Below are 23,099 nucleotides of genomic sequence, written 5' to 3' on the forward strand. Positions count from 1 at the left end.
ACGAACTCAATTAAAAAAAATAAATAAATTGATGGAGGATCAAATGCAAAATGCATTTTTTTTCATATGCATTAAGGGCTGATTTGTTTTAAAACTAACAAATTTTATAAGCCTACATTTATTTTTGTTATATAAAGGTCACGTTAAAACTGTCATGACAGCGTTTTACCATGACTTAATATATTTTATGCCTTTCAATTATGTTGCTATAAATATTACTTTTCATCCTTGTTCCTTCACCCAAACAAACAAAACAATGTAAATATATGAATTATTACTAATTATTACTACAACTACTTATTACTTTAAAACTGGTTATCTAAAAAAAGATTGAATTATTTACTAAAAACTGGGTGAAATTTATTTTTTGTTCATCCTACAAATTTTTCTATCTTGTCCAACAATTTTGACTCATAATAAAGTTTTCTCCAAAGTTAGCACACTTTGCTACCAGGGGCACAAAAGTGTTGGGGGGCATTCTTGTCATTAAATACGAGGCATGTTATGTGTAAAGAAAAATGGGGTTAAGTATTGTATTGCGTGTCAAGCTATAATTTTGTCAAATTGTGAAGAAAAAGTGTGAAAATATTATTTAAATGTATTTATATATGATACATAAAATTTAGCTATAAAAATGCCTTAGCACATCACCCATTTTATTTTAAAATGTCATTTTAGAATAGCATCAAACACAAATATTTGAAATGTGGTGGAAATGTTCATGACATTTCAGAAAAATGTGTTGCATGTGTGTGATTGGACTTTATATTAGACAAAAGCAATTAACTCATGGCAGTGAGAAAAAAAAAGGTTTTGTTTTTAAAATTTATTTTCTAAAAGTCCAAAAGCACCCATATTTATCACTACAGTTCTATAATCTGTTCTGACGAAGCTGCTCGCAGCACTGAAATGCTTTTCTAGAAAACCTGAAAACAGTTTAAATTCAGCTAAATCTGCATTTGTTAAAAAAAGAGAAAAAATAATAAAAGGAAAACTAACCGTGATATTGCTGACTCACAGCCTCCCCCGTCAAAATCAGAAAATATGTGTGTGAGTATGAGAGACAAGAATTAGGCATGAGCTCATTTCAATAAGGTAAACTCATTTTAACAAAACATAAAACCTAAAAACATTAATTGAAATATTGGGACATGACATTCAAACTGTTGTTTAAATCTAAAAACATGGAGAGCAAGAGCACATACTACTAATAACCTCCCTCTCTCCCTCTCTCCCTCTCTCTCTCTCTCTCTCTCTCCTGCAGCATGTGCATGTCACTGTGGGAACGCTTCTGTCGGAATCCACTGAATCAGTTGCCATAGAAACTGTGTTCAATAATAGCTATAGTCACTGAATTAGTATTTATGCAGTCTGAGAATTGTTTCACACCCCCTGCTTTCTTGCAGAGAGGGCCTTGATATATATTTAGCCCCAAAAATGAAAAAAAGGCAAGCAAAAATCCAGATTTATGTTGAGGGAGAAATATGCACCTCTGCAAATGTGTGTTAAGTGCATTTTAGCCTTGACCTAATACATGCCATCTTCACTCTGTAAAGCCGGCACACAGGTTGCATACATGCATTTACACAGATTGCACAAATGCATCATTAAAGTACTTCAAAAATAAAATTATGAATAAAAAAGATTCTAAAATTAATGCTCTGCCATGACAACAACAGGCTGCACCAATGTTGCATCATTTACATTCATCACTGGGTGCTTAAGTGGGTCAAGGCTGGCATATTTTATATTTTGCATGGGTTTAATGCACCATTGCGACTTTACGCAGAATTTAGAGCAAGCACAGAGCCTGCTCAGAGCAGCCTTAACTTGACTATGTAAAGCACTTGCAAACATTATTTAAATGTTATCATGCATCAAATCACAGCATGCTAAATTTGGTCTATTTATTAGACAAGACTATTATTATCATCATCATCATCATTATTATTATTATGGTAAACTCGTTGAAATGTTCTGCATCAAACTGTATTCTCTACATCTGCTTGTGAGAAACAGCACACAAATGCAGGGGTGCATCAGAAAATCAGAGATAAACTTAAAATGATCAAAGAATTAAAATAATTGAATAAGTTTCCCCCTAGTGGAAAGCAGAGATGGTCATGTGCATGTGAACAGTCAGTCAGTCAGTGGTTTGCGCTGTGAAGCTGGACCTCAGTGCGTCTGTGCGTGATCGTGGGAGCCTCGCATCAGCTCACTGCCCACTCCACGCCCCCGCAGAGTCTCCCAAACTCTCGGTCGCAGGAGGAGAGATGATGTGGGGGATGTAAGACACGGGGATCAGCAGACAGCAGCTGGATTCTCGGGCGAAAATCAGCCGCTCTGATGGAGTGAAGACAGCAGATACACGGTGAGTGAGCCTCTCTCTCTCTCGAGATACTCTCCTGCAAATGTTGCTTTCAAAATGCTCTTCTTGTTTAGGATAACATTTACTGTTATTGCAATTATTATTATTTCATTTATATTTTGTATTATTCTCAGCTGAGCATGGCCATAATTAAGCAGACTTCAGTCCTTAATATTGCAGCGATATCTTAACATTCCATTGCACTGTCTTTCTTATTATTTACATTTCAAACCACTTTTATAGAGCGATTTTCGAGTCGTTCGATGTTGTGAAGCATGCAAACGACTATCATTTTCTGCTGGCATATGCGCTGATCAGAAATGGTTGCTGGCTGCTCATTTGCTGTGAGTTGTTGAAGCTAAAAGCAGATGTTTTATTGGAGGAACCATGTGCATGTGGCTGCAGCTGTTCATAAGGCTTTATGAACGTTCGTTGCGAGTTCATGCACCGCAATTCGGATTCTCAGTTGCACTGAATGTCTGCTGGCATTTCATAAAATGATCTCTGAAGATTTGCTGGATGTCTAAAGGAGAAGGTATAAGATTGATGTCTATGCTGCTGTAATGTTCATTGTCTCACTTCACAAAAACTTAAAATATGAGCGTTTCCGTGGCGATTGCTGCTCGTTTGCTGTAACGGAGGCTTGAAGTGTGTGTCTGCTGTTTGGAAGTTCATTTGTGGACACTGAAGCTTTGCGTCAGGCAGAGAGCTGACGTGAATAGACACCAAATTTGATGCTTCAAGACTAAAAATAGTCCTGAGCTGAAGATATTTGCAGCTGGCGGTGTGAACTGAGTCTGGAACGCATCAAAATCTGTAACTGCTTCGTTTTGCGAATGGCGTTCAGCACCACGGACAGCGACATATAATCAGCATTTGATTAAAATTTTAACTTGCAAAGGAAGGAAATAATACCATTGTGCTGCAATAAAGATGCTATTGGCAAGGTTTTTGAACATAGCAATGGCAAAACCATGTTTTTTGGAAATGTTTTTTTGAAGCACTATGTAAATACCATGCCACATTCTTTTATTATATAAGGTATGAAGGAGATTCTTACTAAAAATACAAAAAGATGCCCCAGTCATACTTCACTCTACAAATGAAATTGTATTTTGCATATAGAAAATTAAGCCTATTTTTAAAAGGATTAGGATTATTGATTTTCTTGACATTTACATTTTACACCCCAGTTTTCATTATAAAATACTTGTGAAATGTGAAAAAAAAGTTTATTCATCATGCTATTAGATTATTTGTTGCATGATTTGTTTTGTTTTTTTAAATAAAATAATTGAAGCTTTGTTTTGTTTTGTTTTTTAAAAAAGCATTGCATAACATTATTTTTAAACATGCTATTTTACAGTAAAGAAAAATTGTCAAGGATTTTTTTAAACTATTTATTCATCATGCTGTAGCTTATTTGTTTATTATCCTTCATTTTTTTCATAAAAATAATTTAACTTTCTTCTTTGAAAAAGCATTGTATAAAATAATTTTTTTACTGTATGACTATAAATGCTATTTTACAGTAATGAAAAATATAAAGAAAAAGTAATTGTAACAGTAAGAGAGACATAATCATATGCATTATTTGTCCTAAAAACAATATCACAATGAAAAAACAAAACAAACGTAATGATCCTAAATGCAAGACGTATCCCCTATACGCTGGGCACTATAAAAATCATCAGATTTCTGCATTGATCACATGAAGTTGTTTTTTCTGTCTGCATAAAACCATATTTTATTTCTGACACCTGCAGTTCGAGGGCAGAGAAGAATGCATTGGTATGCGGTTGTGTGCAGTTATGTGAAAGGAGACGTACAGATTGCTAGAAAAACGAACTTGCCACGACATGTGTGGCATTGAAAATGACAGCAAGACCTAAACATGCCACAGTAAACAATACGGATTAAACACACTGCGGTTCAGAAGACGTGTCAGTAACGCTTAGGACATTTAATATGAAGGAGATAATTTCATTGCCCCTCTGCAGGATGGTTCTCTTTGAAGCTGCCAATGTGAGTGATGAATTGCCTCAGCGATTCTGATGTGACTGGGTCAAAGGGTCATCGGTGCACCGCTGATGGATGCTGTTCTCTCAGCTGCTGTAAAAGCGATTGCACCTGCCTCGATCCGTGTGATCTAATGAGGCAAACAGTGGCTCAAAGGCACCACGGCACACTTGGTGGGGCGAGAACGCATGACTGCGCAGCCCCTTCTGGTTACGGGCCCCCTCGCGCAACCTCAGATGCAGCCTTGAGTCACACACACACTGCTGTTATGTAAAACAGAAAGCCAGGGGTGGGGGCTCTCAGAGGCGTGAGAATGAAGACATGATATTCATTTCCATCATCTGTCGGGAGAGCATAGAGAATTAGATACGATTTGTCCCGACAAGACATGTTCGACAAGCTCGGTACGTCGCCCCCTTCCTCTGGCGTGGCGCTGAAACGCAGACCCTCTGCAAGTGCTCTTCAACATGCTGTAAAATTGGCAAGTTTATTTTGGTCATGTCAAACGGCTCTCCACTTCGCTGATCTGTACACACTCAAAGATCCATAGGGAATGCTGGGAAGAGCAAAGGCTTTGTTCAGATGGCACATGAATCCGATTTATCTATCAGATTCATACTTGGGAGCTGTCTGCTTGTCTGTCATTTTTCAAGTGATTAAAATTTGATGCGCTTGTTCAAGCAGCGAAGGCAATATCTGATATATTTACACATACACCAAATATTGATTGGTCATCTTGACATCCTTCAATACATAACGGATGCAAAAGAAAATGAGTCAAGTCACCTTTTCTCCTATAGCGCTTTATACATAGATTGTCATAGCAGCTTCACAGTAAAAAACAGGAAAATAAGAGAATCAATTATGGAAGCTCATTGGGCTACATGATAAATTGTATCAATCAATAAATCCATAAATCACATTTTTAATTTCTCTCAATTTATTAAGCATAATTGTCTACAATATTTTCCCGCTGGTTATTTATTCTGATTAAATTCAGACACAGTTGTAGACAAGTACACTCTTAAATATAAAGGTTCTTTATTGGCATCAGTATTGGCATGAAGAACCTTTAACATCTATAGAATGCTGCCATTGCACAAAAGGTTCTTTTAGTGGAAAATGTAAGAAATCACACTAGTAAAAAATGGTTCTTTTATGAACTGATCACTTAAAAATACCTAACCAAAAATGGTTCTTCTATGGCATCACTTTTTGAACCTTTATTTATTTTTAAAAATGTATTAAAAATGATTTAAAATCCAATTGAATGAAATCTACGTTCATAAATATGTCTTTAAATCTTTAATCTTATTTATTTGGTTTAGATTAGGTCTGTTCAGGTTGGAAATACTGCTTGTCTGAACAAAGCCACAGAAATGTTAACATGATTGAAAGATGATGACAGTTTGTCCACCTGTATGAATTAAAAGAGAATGGAAAAAATAAGTATGGCATCTTCAATATGTCGTGTGTCACATAACATCCATTTTGGAGTTACACAACTGAAGAATCTGTAATGTTTTTTTGTTTTTTTTTCAAGCAAGTCTTGTTCCGTTTAGCACCAAGATCTCTCTTTTGAAGTCCTTTTATGCTTGTGTTTTGTGGGGTCAAAGACAAAACTGATCAAATTTATATCTTAAATGCAACATAAGTCACTTTGCAAAAAAAAGCATCTGGCAAATGTATTGTTCTCAGTCCCTCCCTAAATTGTACCAGGTGTTGCTTGTTTAATTAGTCTGTGTGTAAATAACCCTTGTGGTTCTAGAGTATCTATAAAGTATGCAAATTGCACTAGAGTACAATTTATTATTTAGAAAACACAGATGTTGGAGCAGAATTGCAGTAGCTCCATGTACATACATATCTGTATGCATCTTTTATGCATATATCTGCTCTGCTCCAAAATCTAGAAAGCTGTCTACATAGGAAACTGTATGTAAACTTAAAAATGAAACTCACAAAATAAACTGCACTTTGATTCTTAATATCATTGTGAGTTTGTGACTGAATACTTGACCGAAGTCTGAGAAACACAGACTTAAAATTAAGCAAAGAACACCTGTGAATTATGATCACAGACAAGAGCAATAGAATTAAACTTCAAAATAAAGGTCTTGACATTTAACATTTACATGACATTTGACGCTTTTATCCAAAACCACTTTTGAGCATAAGAAATTTGTCTCAGAGCCAACAATATTTGCTACAATGCCATGTGGTTTCTGTGAAAAACGGTGTTTATTCAGCTCAGAAATAGATTTTACATTTTTATATATTTTAAAACATTTAAAATGAACTAGAACAAAAGCCCTAGCCGATGTCCTTTAGGGATAGTTCACTCAGAAATGAAAATTTATAATTTATTCACCCTTATGTTGTTCCAAACCAATATAACTTTATTTCTGTATGCTGAAAAAAAGAAAAGAAGAATGTTCGAGTCTAAACTATACTGGATACCACTGACTTTCATTGTATGGATGAAAAAAGAAAAGAAAAAAAACGGGGAGAATATGTTCTACAATAGAAGGTTTTTAATGAGGCATTTAAACAACACCAGTTTCAACTAAAAAACAAAAAACATTTTGTGTTTTGGTCATTCATACACAACAACAGCGTTGTGGGGGCCTGAAAATGCAAATATTTGAAAACAGATTTCAAAGTACAAGTTTTTGAAAACAATACCGTTTATTGTCTCAAAATGGTAAATGGTAAAAATAAAAATGGTGACATCAGTACGCGGATGATGACAATTTTCATCTAACCTTTTTAAAAACGCGAAGGAAAAGCTTTTTTATTTTTAGTACATCGTCATGTAAATGTACCCTAAATTTTATTTTCCTCTCTTTTTCTATTTTTCCCCCTTTAATTTTCACTGGAGAGTTTAAAACAGGCTGGTCACAATGCACATGTCAGGTCAGGATACATGTAAGGACGCCTGTGGGTTTCAGCAGGCTGATCTCCTGAGAGACGATGCCTGCCACATCTCTCCAGTGAGTCTATCATGGAGATGAGTCATCCATGCTGCCCCGTGTGTGTGAGACAGGAGATTAACCTCGCCGTCTCGAATCCCCGAGACCCCAGTCTCTTAAAGACGGATTTTTTTTGCGATTACACTTTCAAAGAACAGTTAATTTCTCCCTGTTCCTCTCCACCTCCCATAATCAGTATGTGAAAACAGCATTCCTCTTGCTTTCCTGGGCTGAGCTGGCTCGGAAATCACAGAGAATTCCTTAAGAAGGCAGGCAGGAGGAGCAGCTCGGGGTCTGTGGGTGTGTTGGTGTGATGCAGGAGGATGTGCATTCTGCACAGCTTGTACACACTCTTGACGTTCCCAATGTTCTTCATATCGCCAGAGATAGACTAGGGAGCAACGGGATCTCTTCTGGGGGCTGGTCGATTTTGGGGATGTTGAAGCCAAGTTAAGATATAAAATAAAAATATAAAAAGGTTTAAAGGAAAAATGTATTTTTCCATCCTCAGGCCATCTCTTTTGAGCCACAGATCCTGGCGTACGCAGATGATACAGGCAATGTTTAGTAAAGCAGCACTGGCTGCAGCACATCACGTCACTTTCTAGACTGAATATATGGTTAGGAAACCATACTATACAAGTCAAATTAATTAATATTAAAAAAGCAGATTTTTAAATAATTGTGCTGTTTTTATATACAAGTTATTTAAAGCCTATCAAAGCACTGTTAGTTTCAGTGTATATAAGAATGTTAATTTATTAGCCAATGCATTGTATTATATACTGTGCATGCATTACTGTTCAAAGGTTTGGGGTCGGTAAGTTTCTTTTTTTTCTTTTCTTTTTTTAACATTTTAGAAAGAAGTCTCTTATGATCATCAAAGCTGCATTTATTTGATCAAAAATAGTATTGTGTTAATGCAAATCTGAATCTTCAGCATCATTACTCCAGTCTTCAATCTCACATGATCCTTCAGAAATCATTCTAATATGCTGATTTGTTGCTCAAAGAACACTTATTATTACAAATGTTGAAAAAACTGTTTTTTTTTTGTTTTGTTTTGTTTTTCTGTGGAAACTGATACATTTTTCAGGGTTCTTTAAAAATGACAAAGTTTGTTAAACAGTATAATTGTCTATACTGTAATTTTTTAAATCAATTTAGTGCATCCTTGCCAGATAAAATTATGAATTTAAAAAAAAAAGAAAAAAAAGAGACTGACCCCAAGCATTTGAATGGTAGTGTACTGTACATACATTGTAGTGGGTTGTTATCCGTTATGTGTTGTCCTGGGTCAGCATGGGTCCTAGGCTTTTTTTAGTCCCAGTACATCTCTGCATATCACTGCTTTATATCACCAGAGCTCAGGAGCGCAGCGAGAGGAGGACCACTAGGAATAAATCAAACAAATTATATATGGAAGAGTAAGAGTCACCATGTCTTCAATTAATCAGACTGTGAAGGAATAAGAACATAAATAGCAAGAAAATCCAGTACAACATCTTAGTTTTTGACCATGTGCAATTAGTTTCTCCATTCCCCCACTGACCTCAGGTAAGTCACTTAACGTCACCAGCATCCATATATGACACTCCCTGACAACCCTCTGTGACAATAAATGATCAACCGCAACATGTAGTCAAACCAATTTCATCCTCCTTTCCTCCCCATTTGTGTAGCTCATTGATCAGTTTCTGTTTGAGAAGAGGCCTGTATCAATATGCTATGTGACTTTGGGCTCATTGAATTTCAAATAGGTTCAAGCTGATTTCGAAGGCTGCAGCATGTTAATAATGCTGTTATTGGACTGGATGCCCTCCTGCCACACACCCTGTCGCTTGCTCTAATCATCTTACCAAGATAGTTAGTGTAATGATCTGATGGATCACGTTACATGAAGCTCATACATAGCACAATGGGAAGGTTTCTGATTGAGGGTGAATGTGCATCTGAAAGCATGGGATATTTTAGGTATTTTTATTGGTCTTAAAAGTAGGATCATCTTTCACACTATCACCAGATCACACAGATTTGTTTCAGTCCAAAAAACATCCTGTACTGTCAAGAACAATTGTTGAACAGTGGAAATACATCATACCAAAAGAAACATAATTTTGAACAACATAATTTTTGTGTTAGTAAATGCCTGGTCTCTGTGTGTAAAATGAATGCATGTCATAAATCATTTGTATGTGTGCAGTGCTGACTGAGCTTGTCACATGTCTTTATGCTCTTTGCACCACTCAGAATTCAATTTTCTTTTCTTATTCTTTTCTTTTCTTTACTGCACTGTCATTATCATCCCTCTCCTGCCTTCATTACAGAGAAGATGGAGAGGAGACTGTGTTAAAGAGTACAGGGTTGTACAAAGTGTCAGCCCACAGGACACAGTGTTCAGAACACAGCTGAGTAAGACAGCAACACTTTACCATAAGGCTGTATACATTAACTTTAGTTAATGCATTGGGTGTTACTAGTGAGACAATATAGAGAAACTGTATAGAGAATGTCTGTTAAATTCCAATTCAGTTCCTGAATTTCAACAGAATTTATTTTGAGGTAGCAAACAGGATGTAGAATTGCATTTGAATTAGGGCTGTCAAATCGATTAATCGCGATTAATAGAATCCAAAATAAAAGCTTATGTTTACATAATACATGTGTGTGTGTACTGTGTATATTTACTGTATATGTATACATAAACACACATACATTTATATATTTAAGAAATATATGTAATATATATTTATATGTATAAATATAAGTCATATATAAATATAAATACATAAATATGAATATATACATTTAAATATTTCTTAAATATATACATGTATGTGTGTGTATTTATATATACATATTAATATACACAGTACACACACATACATTAACATGTAAACAAACTTTTATTTTGAATTTGATGAATCGTGATGAATCGATTTGACACCCCTAATTTGAATGTAAGGATTTAAAATTAAAAACAGTTGAAATTGAGAGAAATTCATATAGCTGTAACATTTAACTAGAAATGCAAAGGTTGTCAATCTTTAAATGCCAGCTTCACAAAACCTCATTTGAAAGGATGGATGGATTGATAGAAACCTTGCGGAACCTTGGTGTCAGATTAGTGTTTGTGATTTTGAAGTTGGAAGTGTTCTTTTGCAATATTCAAATGTCAAACAACCCCTATGATAAAACACTTTTATTTGTTTTCATTCCAGGTTCACCAGAATCTGAGCCGGGATGTCCCGACATTGCTGAGGCCGGAGGAGGAGAGAGGTGGGGGTTTCTGGGATTCTAGAGGTGGAGAGCGAGACATCATGGGTGATGGAGGGGCCTTGCACACTGAGGGCAATGCCCTTCTGAAAGCAGTGTTCCAGGGCAAGCTCCGCCTCGCTCGCCTCCTCCTGGAGGGCGGAGCCTATATCAATGAAGGGAACGGGCGAGGGGAGACGCCGGTCATAGCGGCCTGTCTGGCAGGATACGATGATCCGCAGACCCGGCAGAGAATGGTGAGGTACCTGCTTGAGAAGGGAGCAGACCCAAACATCCCTGACAAATCGGGTCGGACTGCCCTGATGCATGCATGTGCAGAACAGGCAGGCAAAGAGGTGGTGTCACTGCTGCTGGAAAACGGCGCCGATCCCAGCTTGAAAGACTATTCCGGGGCCTCTGCACTCGTACACGCCATCAATAAGGGTGACAGGGACACTCTCCAGGTCCTTCTGGATGCCTGCAAAGCCAAAGGTAAAGAGGTCATCATCATTACCACCGATACATCTCCCTCTGGCACTAAAAAGACCAAACAATACCTGAACTCCCCACCATCTCCGGGTATAGTGGACAAGCTTTCCCCTGCTTGCATGTCTCCATCTGAGGTAGAGATCCATACCTCTGGCTCTGCCCCCGGTGAGGAGGAGGAAGGTATCTTTAGCTTTGCAGTGACTTCAGCACTCCCACTACCGTCCAGCAGACCACAAGGGGAGAGGAGACCACCGCCCCGTAAGCTTCTGAAAAGACTGAACTCTGAGCCATGGGGTCTGGTGGCTCCTTCAGTACTTGCTGAGAGAGCGGAGCGGATAGAGGGCGATTTAGCAGAGGAGGACAAGTTGGTCTCGGAGATGAATGGGATGACAGTTTCTGGTCCAGGCAGACCTCTCCTGTCCCGAAGGCACAGTATAGAGACCCATGACCCATCTTCACCAAAGCTGATGGACCGGTCCTGTTCTGAAGACTGTGCAGCACTGTGTGGCTCTTCCTGGGCGGATAAAGTCCATCAGCACCAGTCACTGTATCGTCGAAACACGGCCCCTGAGACTCAGGACAGTGTGGCTCAGGCACCGACGGGAATCCGTGGCTTACCACACCCCAAACTCACCCGCATGGAACACTACGAGTCAGACACCCACCTGTGCCCTGCCTCCATCCCTGGATCTCCGGATTCTGGGCGTGTCTCGGTGGAGCGCCGCAAGTACAATGCCTCTCCCTTGTCGCTGCTCACCAGCTCTTCTCGAGAGTCCCTGGAGAGCATTCCCAACTCTGTGTCTCCTATGACAATGCGGCGGCGTCCAACAGGACTGTTGGAACGGCGGGGATCAGGCACTCTCCTTTTGGACCACATCTCCCACACAAGACCTGGGTTCCTTCCGCCTCTCAACGTCAACCCTCAGCGACCCATTCCTGATATCCGTGCCAACGGAAAGCCCACTTCTCCCGTCCACTCAGGGAGCAAGATCCTGCTGCCAGTCGCACCATCGTCACCAAAGCGTGGACCAGACTTCAAGATGAAGAAGAAACTGATGAGACGACACTCGATGCAGACGGAGCAGATGAAGCAGCTTTCGACCTTCCGGGAAATCCTCACAGAAAAGGTTATGGAGATGAATGGAGATTGAGAGCAAGAGAGAAGGAGAACGAGAGAGAGTCAGTGCTGGTCAAGAGTTTTCATTACCGGGTTCATCTACATCATCTTTGAGGCAAACCTGCCCTGGTCCAGTTCAGCTCCTTTAGAACTTAGTACATACATCAAAGATATGCATTGTGGAGACAAAACCATCTTCAAATCCAGACAATGAAAGTGAAAATGAGTCACGGTCACTCAAGATCATAAAAGGGATCAGTTATTCCAAATTTGGAGACCATTCCAAAGTTATTTGGGATTATTTCTTGATCATCAAGAATGCTTGAAGTTGGACCCATTAGTGTCAGTGGAAGTGCTGTTGGTGTTTGAAATTGCTGCAACCCTCCAGATGAAACCTCACAGATCTTGTATTCTACAGGTTTCTCTAAGTATTAGCGCTGTTATGGCTATCAGCCTTCTTAATGTTGTGCACTGTCAGAAAACAAATATGCCCAAATTGTACCTTTAGGGGCACAGCTAGTTGTTGATAGGGCGCTACCCATAAAAGGACAAATTTGTACTTTATCTACCCCTAAAAGGTGCATATTTGTACCTTAGAATAGTAATACATATGTACTTTTAAGGTACTACTATGCGTCGTTTTGGGGTAAATAAGGTGCAAAGATGACCCAATAAGGGTACAAGCTGTTGTAACCCTAAAGGTACAATTTTTGCTATTTTTTTTGTGATGATCCTGTGGAATAATTGGGTTAATACACTTAATATTCCGGGAAAAAATGCACATCCATCTGTTTTCCTTTGGTAACAACATCAAGTGAAGTTCAAAACTCTTAAAATTATTTTTTTCAGCCATTACAGTACAGTACAGTACATTTCAGTACAGCTAAATTGAATCAAGTAGTTTTATTAAAATTTAATTTAATGGTGATCATTTACTTACTTGTAAATAATAGTGCTCAAGTCTTTTTAATGCAATATTTATTTCTGCGTGTTTGTTTTGCACTGAAGGTTAAGAATTGTAGTCCTTGAGTCCTTGACTTTTAATTTGGCGATGGCAACCTGATTTTTTCCACAGGATGTACACTAGAGAGTATTGGAGATGGTTCATCTTAGACGATGAACACATTTCTGAAGAACACTTTATTGCATTATGAAAGTGCAATAAAATATTACAGGAATCACTCAACATAAAAGCATTAAAAAAGCTATATAACTAAAAACAAAATTGTACCAGTTAAACATACTGCATGTTTCATGGCTTTTGGATGGGTCGTTTATCTTTCCTAAACTCTTATAAGTGACACAAAATAAGTGAAGTGCAATTCTTGAAACTCAAAATCCCAAAGAAACTCTACAAAGCCCATCCAAAACCACACAGATTCACCCTGACCCGACTCAGTGGAGGGGGAGAGAGAAACCCCTCGCCTAACGCACAGTCCCACTGGAGACACAGAGCACAAGATATTGTGTACATACTGTACAGAGTACAATTGTGTCTCAAGCGTTTGAACGTGCAATATTCTGTGCTGCCTCAGCACAGATTTCATATTATTATCGTGAATGTGAACAATCACTCGGACGTGTGTCTGTGGTAACATGCTGCAGTAAATAGTTCAAGACGAGCTGGGAGCTCAGTTTACATTCAGAGGAGGAATCTCTGCACAAAATACATGAGAATGAATTTCCCTAAAGAGCTGCAGTGCACAGTGTGTCCGTGTCAAACACATAGTTCAACTCAAGCTTATAATGTGAGTGAATATAGTGCTTCTGCTTTGAGATGTTCTAAACTTGATGTGAATTAAACTTAGTGTACTTGAAATGTATCATGAAAACAAAAAGAGGAATATTTTTTTATGCCAGTAGGGTTTTATTCTTGTTGTTTTTTATTTTTATTGAAACGAATTTTAATGTTTAATACAGTTTGTTGGTTGTGCAATTTCACTTTGACGGTAGCTTTTGTGTTCCAGGATGTTAGGAAATAATATATGAGCAGCCATAAGCTGCCAATGGCTATAAGCAATCTTCAACGATTGCGATAAAACCCAACCGTTGCCTGTTAAACCGACGGACTGAAATCCAGATCTCTGATTACCTATAGCCCTTTGTCATCCTGATGCGATTAGGAGAATCTTGGCACTTTGCTGTGTATTCATTGATTTTAGTGATTCTCCTCTTTTCATTTAACACACAAGCGAGATAACCGGGAGTTTGATTTGTTTCTAAATATGTTTGTATCTAAGTATCTCCAATATTTCTGACCTGCTGTACAAAAATATCCATTTAAATGAGTTAAAATTGTGTTCAGGTGTACCTGAAAAGATGTTAATAGTGTAAAGGGTGTTTTAGGTGCTGTACACAATGGACCTCCGTCTGTGCTACACTGTCGTTGGGTAGTTTGAGCTGCTCTCCATTCACATAGAAGGGTCACAGTTACACTATCAGTGCATCATTTAATGGATTATGGATTAAATATTTCTTGTTATTTTGTATGTTTAGTGTGATACACAGGTCAAATGTAGTAAACCAAATAATTTTAAAAAGTATTAAATTATTTAAAACAAAATGCTGTTGTGCTATTTCTCTGAGGTGATCATTTTCTTCAAGAGCTTTTAACTGCTTTGAATAAATGCAGGACTGAGTCACCAATTTATTATATGCCAGTGGTTCTCAACTGGTATGTTTAAAGTTGGAAAGAAAAACTATGCTAAATTGTGCTAAATGCTAAAGCAAAACTTTGGAGAGTCAGTGCTCAGTACTCACTTACGATGGTGAATTTTTCTTTAGGGAAAGATAGTCGTTTTGGTCTTTGAATTAACACAGCACAACACTGCAAATCTGGTCATCATAATGTTGTTTCTATAGGTAAAATGAACAAAGTATTAATTTTGAGTATAGAAATGACTACATAACTAGGCTAACATGTTCAGTCAACTGTTAAATTGTATGCTATTGCTCAATGTGTTGTCAATTGAACATATACACACTAGGCCAAATGTGCTTTATAAATCTTATAGTTAGACATTTCTGAATTTGTGTCATGGATGAGTGTATAGTGGTGAATGGAAGACTATTTTTTGTTGATTTTTTAATATATATATATATATAGAGAGAGAGAGTGCGAGAGAGACTGATTACAGCAGTCCAATTTACAGTCACTCTGCTAATATAACAGTGCATAAATATCTTAATACAAATATCTTTATCTTAATACATTTTAACATTATACTTATTCTGTTATTATACTATTATTATACTTACTAAAATTACAATTACACAATACACATTCCTTATAAACATCTTAATACAAATACAAACATCCTAATACTTGACACAAATATCTAGAACAAATTATAAATATGAATAATATTTAAGGTGCCAGGTTCTATCAGGACACAAGACGCCAAGGCCAAAGTGGAGGGATGGAAAGGCCACTCATGTCAGCCTGCCAGATGCAAAGCCGAGCGGAGACAGAAAACAACAGAGTGGCTGTGACAGGGAGTTGTTTTTGTTGCTCTCCATGTCTTATTCCACGACCTGAAACAACAACATAAATCAGTGTCATTAATCTAAGTATATAACATTTAACAGTACATTTGACTGATTATATGAACAAACATTTAGCAAATTATAAGACTAGTAGTACCATAAACCAGTCATGGAGCTGCATCTCCTCCAGGATGAGTCTCCGCTGCGGATCAGGCTGCAGACAATCGTGGATCATCTGGCAGCATTCTGTCCAAAAAGATGACAGAGATGTCTGATTACTAACTAATACAGTATGTTACACCTTTTATATTTCGGTTTCAAATGGTATACTTTCATATTTAGAATTCAATTTGTCCAGCTTTGTTCTTTGATGAAGATCTCACCTTGTGACAGGTCAGACCACTCGTTCTTACTGATCCTGTGCAGGTCTTTCTCGTCTGGATAATACCCGCACACCATCACGAACAGCAGCATCCCCAATGACCAAACTGTCGCCGGCTTTGCATGGTACTTGCCGTCGACATCAAACTCCGGTGGACAGAACATGTCTGTGCCTAAAGGGAAGAGATTTTGATATTTAATGCATTTCTACAGCAGGATGTGTCTCAGTAAGTTAAACAACCCGCTAGCAAATCATCAAACATACCATTGAAGGTCATGTAGGCGAAGTCCTTCTTGAGCGTGCCACACCCGAAGTCGATCAACTTGACCTCCCACGTGTCCGGGTTCACCAGGAGGTTCTCCAATTTTATATCTCAGTGGAAGACGCCACGCTCACAGCAAATGTTAGCGGCATGAATGACCTGCCACATAACATGTCTTGCCATCTTCTCATCGAGCCTTTGTCGGAGCTTCACTAAATTAAACAAGCTCATGCAGGGCATGGGCCGCTCCAAGACCATGATGTACTGGTCCAGGTTGTCCTGCCAGTCCAGGACTTTGATTATCTGCGGGACGCTGGGGCCCTTATTGGCCATGAGTGTCAGGCCAATCTCTAAGGGCAGGCGTCTGGGATGACCAGGCTAAAAGAAAGTAAACAGTAAATGAGAAGCAATAATATAAAGAATGCAGGCTACTTACAACTCTGATATATGGCATATTTGGTGTCTTGTCAGCAATTTTCACAGCCACCTGATCAACAAAACAAAGAATTAACAATTAGCACGTGCACAGAGATCAGTCCAGTCATGAATACTGAACAGGTGTGGAAAGTTTTAAAAGTAAAAAAGGAGTAAGTAAAAAAATGAAACCTTCAGGCCATCCTTGTATCGAGTTCCTGCATGCACACAGCTGTAGCCTCCTTTACCCAGCTTGTGGCCGAATTCATATCGCCAGAAAATGTGGCCTATTAAAAGATAAACAAATGTTGAGCATGATTTTTTAATGCATTTTATAATTTGTAATTACATTTTAGTTGCTAAATCTCGTATATTTATTATTCTTACTGTTGTCTGGCTCCTTCGCTTCATCTTCAGTGGAGCTCACTGAAGTGTGGATGTCCTGAGGTTGGAGGAGGTCCTGCTCCAGCTGTTCCTCTATAGCAGGAAGGACTTCAGAGGCTGGAGCTTCTTGATGATCATGGATCTCTACAATAGATACAACAAAACTAATAAAACCTTAAATTTAAAATGAAGCCTAGAAAATAGTAAAATGGTAAATTTTTGTTATTAATATTCCCTCTTTAGATCAAATCTAAAGTCAGTCTGATCTAAAGAGGGAATATTAATAACAAAAATTTACCATTTTACTATTTTCTAGGCTTCATTTTAAATTTAAGGTTTTATTAGTTTTGTTGTGTGTTTTTGTCATTTTTATAAGCTATTGTTTTGTTTTTAAATACATAGTTAATATTCATTTATATTTCAGATTTAGTTTGAGTTATTTTAGTAGGCTACACGAAAGTTAATGAACTAAATGAAAATGAAAAGTGTTGCTTTGACAACTAGTTGAAATGATTTTACTGTTTTAAAATATGATTTCTATAATTCAAAGTAGGCTAACGGAAATTATTTTTATGGTTTTAGTTAACTGTAACAGGCTAAAAATATTTAAATGAATTTCATGCGTGATCTTTAAACTGTCGCTCTAAAATGTTTGGTGTGATAAAGTCAGCAGATATCTGGGCCAGTGATTAAAAAAATAATAATAATACATTTTTAGTTTCCCTACAGAATTTCCCTTTCATCCAAACTTTTATCATCATGTGTTTTTACCATCAGAAAGAGTCAGAAACGATCCCGCTTCACTCTGGTTCACTTTCTCTGCTTTAGCCACGTTGTATTTTCCTCTCTGGCTGAAAAAGTGAAGAAGGCGATATCTCCAAAACCTCTTCTTGTTTTTCTCCTGTCTCTCTTCATCCATCACATCAGCACCAGCAGGCGTCTCATGGAGCCGATGAGGAGGGTTTTCCGCCGGGATGGGCGGGAGTTTGAGCGGCACACAGGGTCGGGGTTCGTGTGCACGCTCCACTTTCAATGCTTTCTTTAGTCGTGAAAACAGTACCATGATAACACAGTTTTTTCTTTCACTGTGAAAACAGACTACTCCGAAACTTCAACCAACAAAATGAGCTAGTGTTCCAAGCCTTTAAATACTGACACGTGACACGTAATTCTTTCGTGACGTCACGGCGGGCTCGGACAGAGATGTACAGCTGGAATGACCTGTTCTTTTTGAATAATAACATCCTTTTTAAAAAATAAATAAATATATTTTTTAATAATTTTAATGTCGCATTAATTATTTTTGTTAATTTATTATTCTTCTTATTATTCATTAGTTTAATTTAGTTGATCAAATCATTGTTGGTTCAAAAAAAAAAAAAAAAAAAAAAAAAAAAACGGCATCTTCCTTAAAAAGTTGTAGAAGGTTCTGATCTAATTTTCTCATCCAATCTCAGAATCTCTGAAAGTCTCATCTTTTCTCTTTTTGTTATACACACTGCAGTGTCAGCGACGCCTGAGAACACTTATCCTGTAAAAACACTGCTTGTCAGTCTGACACACACACACACACACACACACACACACACACATGATACAAGTAGGCCTACAGATCACAAAGCCCCTGAATTCAGACATCAAAACATCTGCTAACATGAAAATGTCTCCTACACCGAGCCACTTAAGGTAAGGTTTAAAAGCAAAGCATAGAAAAGCAATATTTGTTTATAACACTATTTTAGTGTTAATTTTTGGTTTATTTAATGAGTTACGTGAGTTCTAAACTCAAGCAATAAAAGGGTACAAAATAAAAATTAGCCGAAAAAATAAAAATCAAGGCCGCGCAAATGTTCATACTTTACACAATGATATGTTGTTATTTGCCCCTTGTACGCCCTCTGCTGGACTGCACGGATACGGCACACACCTGCACATTCTTGTTTTATGAAATGTTTTCCTTTAATCATGAGCAACAGTAATTTAACAATTTGAGAAAGAGTAAGCTCAATGATTGTAAACCAAAGTTAAGATCCAACAAGATTTGAATGTGCTGAATTTATTATAAATAAGCTACTGTCATCAAGATTAGCAAAAGACACTGTACCTGTTTGGATACGTTTTTGAGAACTCTTAAAGATCAAAACATATATTAACGTATATTAATCACTTTCGATTCACTTTAGTTCTTAGTTGACACATGAGACGGCAATTAATCAATGTGAAACTAAATAAATTGTTAATTTATTTGGTTGTAATTTTAGCAGAAGCAAGTCAGAGTACAAACTAAAAATGAGGCTTTAAAGATGGCATTATTTTATATAGAAAATAAATAGAATTTATATTATTTAAAAAAATAAAAATAAACATGATCATGCAATATCATTAATTTGACCTTTTTTTAACCTTTTACACAACTTCACACATTTATTTAAAATCACCACAAGTGGTGGCTACATCAACACAAATAAAGATAAAAAATTTAAGCCTCTTTTTAAATGAAGCTTGATATTTTATTCCACAAATTGTATAGTAATCTTCATCTCGGCTTCCTGTCCATTCAGATCAGTACTATAATATGTATTATAATATATACTACCGTACTATAATATGAGCAAAATAATAATAGACTGATTTAACTTGATGTTGCTCTTGTCTGAGGTCTTGTCATTTTTATTTTCTTTCTTTTTCAGTTGTAGTTTAGCTGCAGAGCAGTTTATGAGACTCCACCTACTAAGTAAAATTCATGCTGAAAGTTTCTGAAACTTCACACTATTCTGGGCCAATATACAATATGCAGAAATATGTTCCTTTATTTATTTATTTATAACACTAGTTGCTATTCTGATTTTTTTTTTGCATGAATGTTTTATAATGACTAATATAAAAAAAATCTGCACCTACAATGGAAATCTATGGGAAAGTTCGATCAACATGCTCCTCCCAATTTCAACATGTTAAACTAACTGTGAGATTTTAAACCAGAATATTTTGCATGAACAGTAAAAACAGTAATTGTTTTTGTAAAATGTTTAATATAATACATAAATGAACTATTAAGTTCATCCTTTGGCTGGGATCCCGATCATCTTCTGTCCTTCAGTCCTCAGGTCTGTAACAGACAGTATGAGGTCTGTGAATGTCCTGTTTTAAACCACTACATTATTTTAAAGATAGTTTTCTAATGACAGACACACACAGTCACTTTATCAGGGTTTTAGTATAGACAAACGTAATTTCTTCATACTTGTCAAAATAGCTCAATTACCATCTGGAAAAGGCTGGTCCATATTCTGATTGCAGCCCATACTGAACTGAACTGAAAACTGTTGGTGTTGCAGCAGAGTTTGGTTGAGTCACAAACACAATATTGTTGACAGTCACACCAGGCAGAGGCCTGTTCCTGTGATAAACCCTAGTGCTGTATTGCCTGTAAACTGGCCTTCGCTAAAGGAGAACAGAACCAACACGGCACATTTATTTCACATGCATAATATCAACCATATGACATTAGCACTTTATTGAATGTTTGGTAAAAGCATCTGTTATGCACATGAACAAAAGTTGAAGATGGCATTGTTTATCTGAATGAATAGAGATCTGCTGCGAGATATAAATGTGATTAATTTGTTGCATGGGTTTTTTCACTGAAATAAGCTGTGTTGTATGTCATACAGGTTTGGAAGGATATGTGGTTGAGTAAATGATGACAGAATTGTAATTTTTGTGTCAGCTATCCTATTAAGTAAGAATCTTTAAACCACGTCTCGAGTTTTACCTTTGGCCCGCAGCAGGAAGTTGAGGCAACAGTAATGGAGAAGACGAAGACAAGAGCATCACAGACCATCAATACAATGTGAGTCACACCCTGAGTGAATATTAGAGGCAGGAGAATTATGAACTAAAACACATTTTTGCAATAGCTAGAATTATTACATTTCAAGCAGGAAATCTATATACTTACATCATTTGCAAACCCATGAAATGGAATGGAGAAAATAGATGTTATGGCATTGAGGTAGTTTAGAGATTGTGAGGCTCTGATCTGAAATGAGAAAGATACTTTAGATAAATAAAACAAAAAATGTATAAAATATAATGTATTGTATTCTGATATTATTAGTTCAAGTAAAATGAAATTTAAAATATTCAAACAAACCCATCGTGTAGTACGTTTGTGTGCAGCTAACACCGTCAAAGATCCAATTAAAAATGACTGCAGGGAAGAAAATATATAATTCAATATTTGCTCAATGCAGAATATTGCTCTCATACTGAAACGAAAGACATACAATGATAGAAGTCCACAAAATGTAATATAACCCTTCAAGATTGTTAAGGCAAACACCGCTATGCCAAATACTATTTCCAAACCCTGTAAAATATAAAACAAGATGGTGAACGTTTCCTCATTACCCATAATTAATATTAGCAGAAAGAAATTAGAAGTGGGACAGTTTGCTTTACCCCGAGGACCTGTGGTCTGATCTTCAGAAATTTAGACACCACATTACTGGTCAAATGGAGATGCTGGCTGTTGAAGAGAGCTGGTCACATGATCATCTTTAGATGCACTGAGAGAAATATGTGTTGGGATTGGGATGGAAATTTAGTTAGATTTCATTTACTTAACTACTAAGCACTTTACAAATAGGCCTATTTTATTTTTTAATCTTTCAGCTGTTATTAGCATTCTTTTCTCTTTACTGTCAGCCACAGAGAAATCAAACACAAAAGAAACCAACTGTCACTGTTTACATTGGAGCTGAAAATCTGGATTTACTTGATTTATGTTGTTCAGGTCCTACATGGAAAGCTCTCTCTATCTCTCTCTCTCTCTATATATATACTGTAATTGTAATATGGGTACAAGCTACACTTTCTAATACAAAGCTTGGAAAGATCATGTTTGTTTGATCTGCCAGTCACAATGCATAAGATCTAAAGGTCTAAACTAAGGTTGTATTAGTAACTTTTATTCCACAAAATGCACAGTATATAATAGGCTAGTATCTTCCAACTTTGTGAGTATTCAGATTAGCAGTAGGACTATAAAAGATTTGTTCTACAATCTGAGGAAAATAATCACTATATTAAGAGATTACTTTACCTTGATGTAGCTCTTGTTTTAGGACTTGTCATTTTCATTTTCTAATTCTTTTCCAGTTGTAGCCTAATCTAGGAAAGAAGCAGTTTATGAGACTCCACCTCCCAAGTAGCCTATTTATGCATGTTTCTGCTTCTATCGGTGGCAGTGATCAGTAGCTCTGTCGCCTCACATCCGCCTGTGTGTGAAGTTAGCATTTATGAAACTCCACTTTCTCTCACATCATTTCCAAGTATTCCAACATTCCAATATAATCATATATACACGCGATTACAGTTGGAAAGATGCTTTGTTTCCGAATGCTCAAAGTAAAGATACAGTGTCAACTTAAGAAACTTTTGTAAACACAGCCATTCCAAACTTCAATATTTAACGTAGCCTATCTGTAAAAAACAACTGCGTTTATAGGAAAGTATACTTTTGGTCAACTTGTTATGTCTACTTCTCAGAAATGGGCTTTATGTACTTCTCAGAAATATACTTAAAATGACATTTAAGTATACCTGACATACTAAGGAAAAAAATCAAAATATATTTGAGCTATACTTGTGTTAATTCCTAGAATCCGTGTTGTCATTGTTATATGGTAGGGGGCGCTAGTACACATCTTCTGTACAGAATTTCCAAAAACCCCAAAAAACACAAGTGGAGAAGAAACCAAAACAACAGATGCTTCCACATGTAATCTAACACGAATTAAAGATAAAATAAAACAGCATCCAAACTGTGTAACGCTATGGAATAAAATGTCACCAATGAAGAGGTAATAATGACTGTCAAGCTTTGGGGTGTTGATAGACTCCATCTATGTTTTGATTATCATTCTGAATCCAATTCATAGTCTTTT

The 23,099-nt window shown here is 36.9% G+C and overlaps 3 protein-coding genes across 8 annotated transcripts; 1 reads left to right on the plus strand and 2 right to left on the minus strand.

Annotated features, from left to right (window-relative positions):
• Positions 1-1,270: 1,270 nt before the first annotated feature.
• LOC131521245 (ankyrin repeat domain-containing protein 34A) lies at positions 1,271-14,729 on the plus strand. Of its 2 annotated transcripts, XM_058745775.1 has the most exons (3): positions 1,271-2,371; positions 9,687-9,771; positions 10,581-14,729. In XM_058745775.1, exon 3 carries the CDS (start codon positions 10,680-10,682, stop codon positions 12,252-12,254), a length of 1,575 nt encoding a protein of 524 aa, XP_058601758.1. In that variant the 5' UTR covers positions 1,271-2,371; positions 9,687-9,771; positions 10,581-10,679; the 3' UTR covers positions 12,255-14,729. The 2 variants fall into 2 exon arrangements, with proteins under 2 accessions (XP_058601758.1, XP_058601759.1); XM_058745776.1 differs by lacking the exon at positions 9,687-9,771.
• A 636-nt stretch (positions 14,730-15,365) lies between these two features.
• On the minus strand, positions 15,366-18,409 carry LOC131521842 (serine/threonine-protein kinase pim-2-like). Of its 2 annotated transcripts, none has more exons than XM_058746937.1 (7): positions 17,920-18,409; positions 17,152-17,292; positions 16,957-17,051; positions 16,353-16,837; positions 16,090-16,260; positions 15,864-15,952; positions 15,366-15,754 (listed from the first exon to the last, which is right to left on the minus strand). In XM_058746937.1, exons 4-7 carry the CDS (start codon positions 16,363-16,365, stop codon positions 15,743-15,745), a joined length of 285 nt encoding a protein of 94 aa, XP_058602920.1. In that variant the 5' UTR covers positions 16,366-16,837; positions 16,957-17,051; positions 17,152-17,292; positions 17,920-18,409; the 3' UTR covers positions 15,366-15,742. Both variants share the same exon structure in this region, with proteins under 2 accessions (XP_058602920.1, XP_058602921.1).
• Positions 18,410-19,603: 1,194 nt separating this feature from the next.
• Positions 19,604-23,073, minus strand: LOC131521843 (uncharacterized). Of its 4 annotated transcripts, XR_009266375.1 has the most exons (8): positions 22,256-23,071; positions 21,613-21,719; positions 21,438-21,520; positions 21,305-21,361; positions 21,110-21,190; positions 20,924-21,013; positions 20,414-20,592; positions 19,604-20,257 (listed from the first exon to the last, which is right to left on the minus strand). XR_009266375.1 is itself a non-coding variant. In XM_058746939.1 (7 exons), coding segments are annotated over exons 3-7 (612 nt in total). In that variant the 5' UTR covers positions 21,566-21,719; positions 22,256-22,430; positions 22,799-22,822; the 3' UTR covers positions 19,604-20,256. The 4 variants fall into 4 exon arrangements, 1 of the variants encoding a protein (XP_058602922.1); XR_009266373.1 differs by having other exon boundaries at positions 21,438-21,719; positions 22,256-23,073; XR_009266376.1 differs by lacking the exon at positions 21,438-21,520.
• Between the last annotated feature and the right edge of the window lie 26 nt (positions 23,074-23,099).

This window comes from Onychostoma macrolepis, chromosome 16, assembly GCF_012432095.1.
Source record: "Onychostoma macrolepis isolate SWU-2019 chromosome 16, ASM1243209v1, whole genome shotgun sequence".
Lineage (NCBI taxonomy): Eukaryota > Metazoa > Chordata > Actinopteri > Cypriniformes > Cyprinidae > Onychostoma > Onychostoma macrolepis.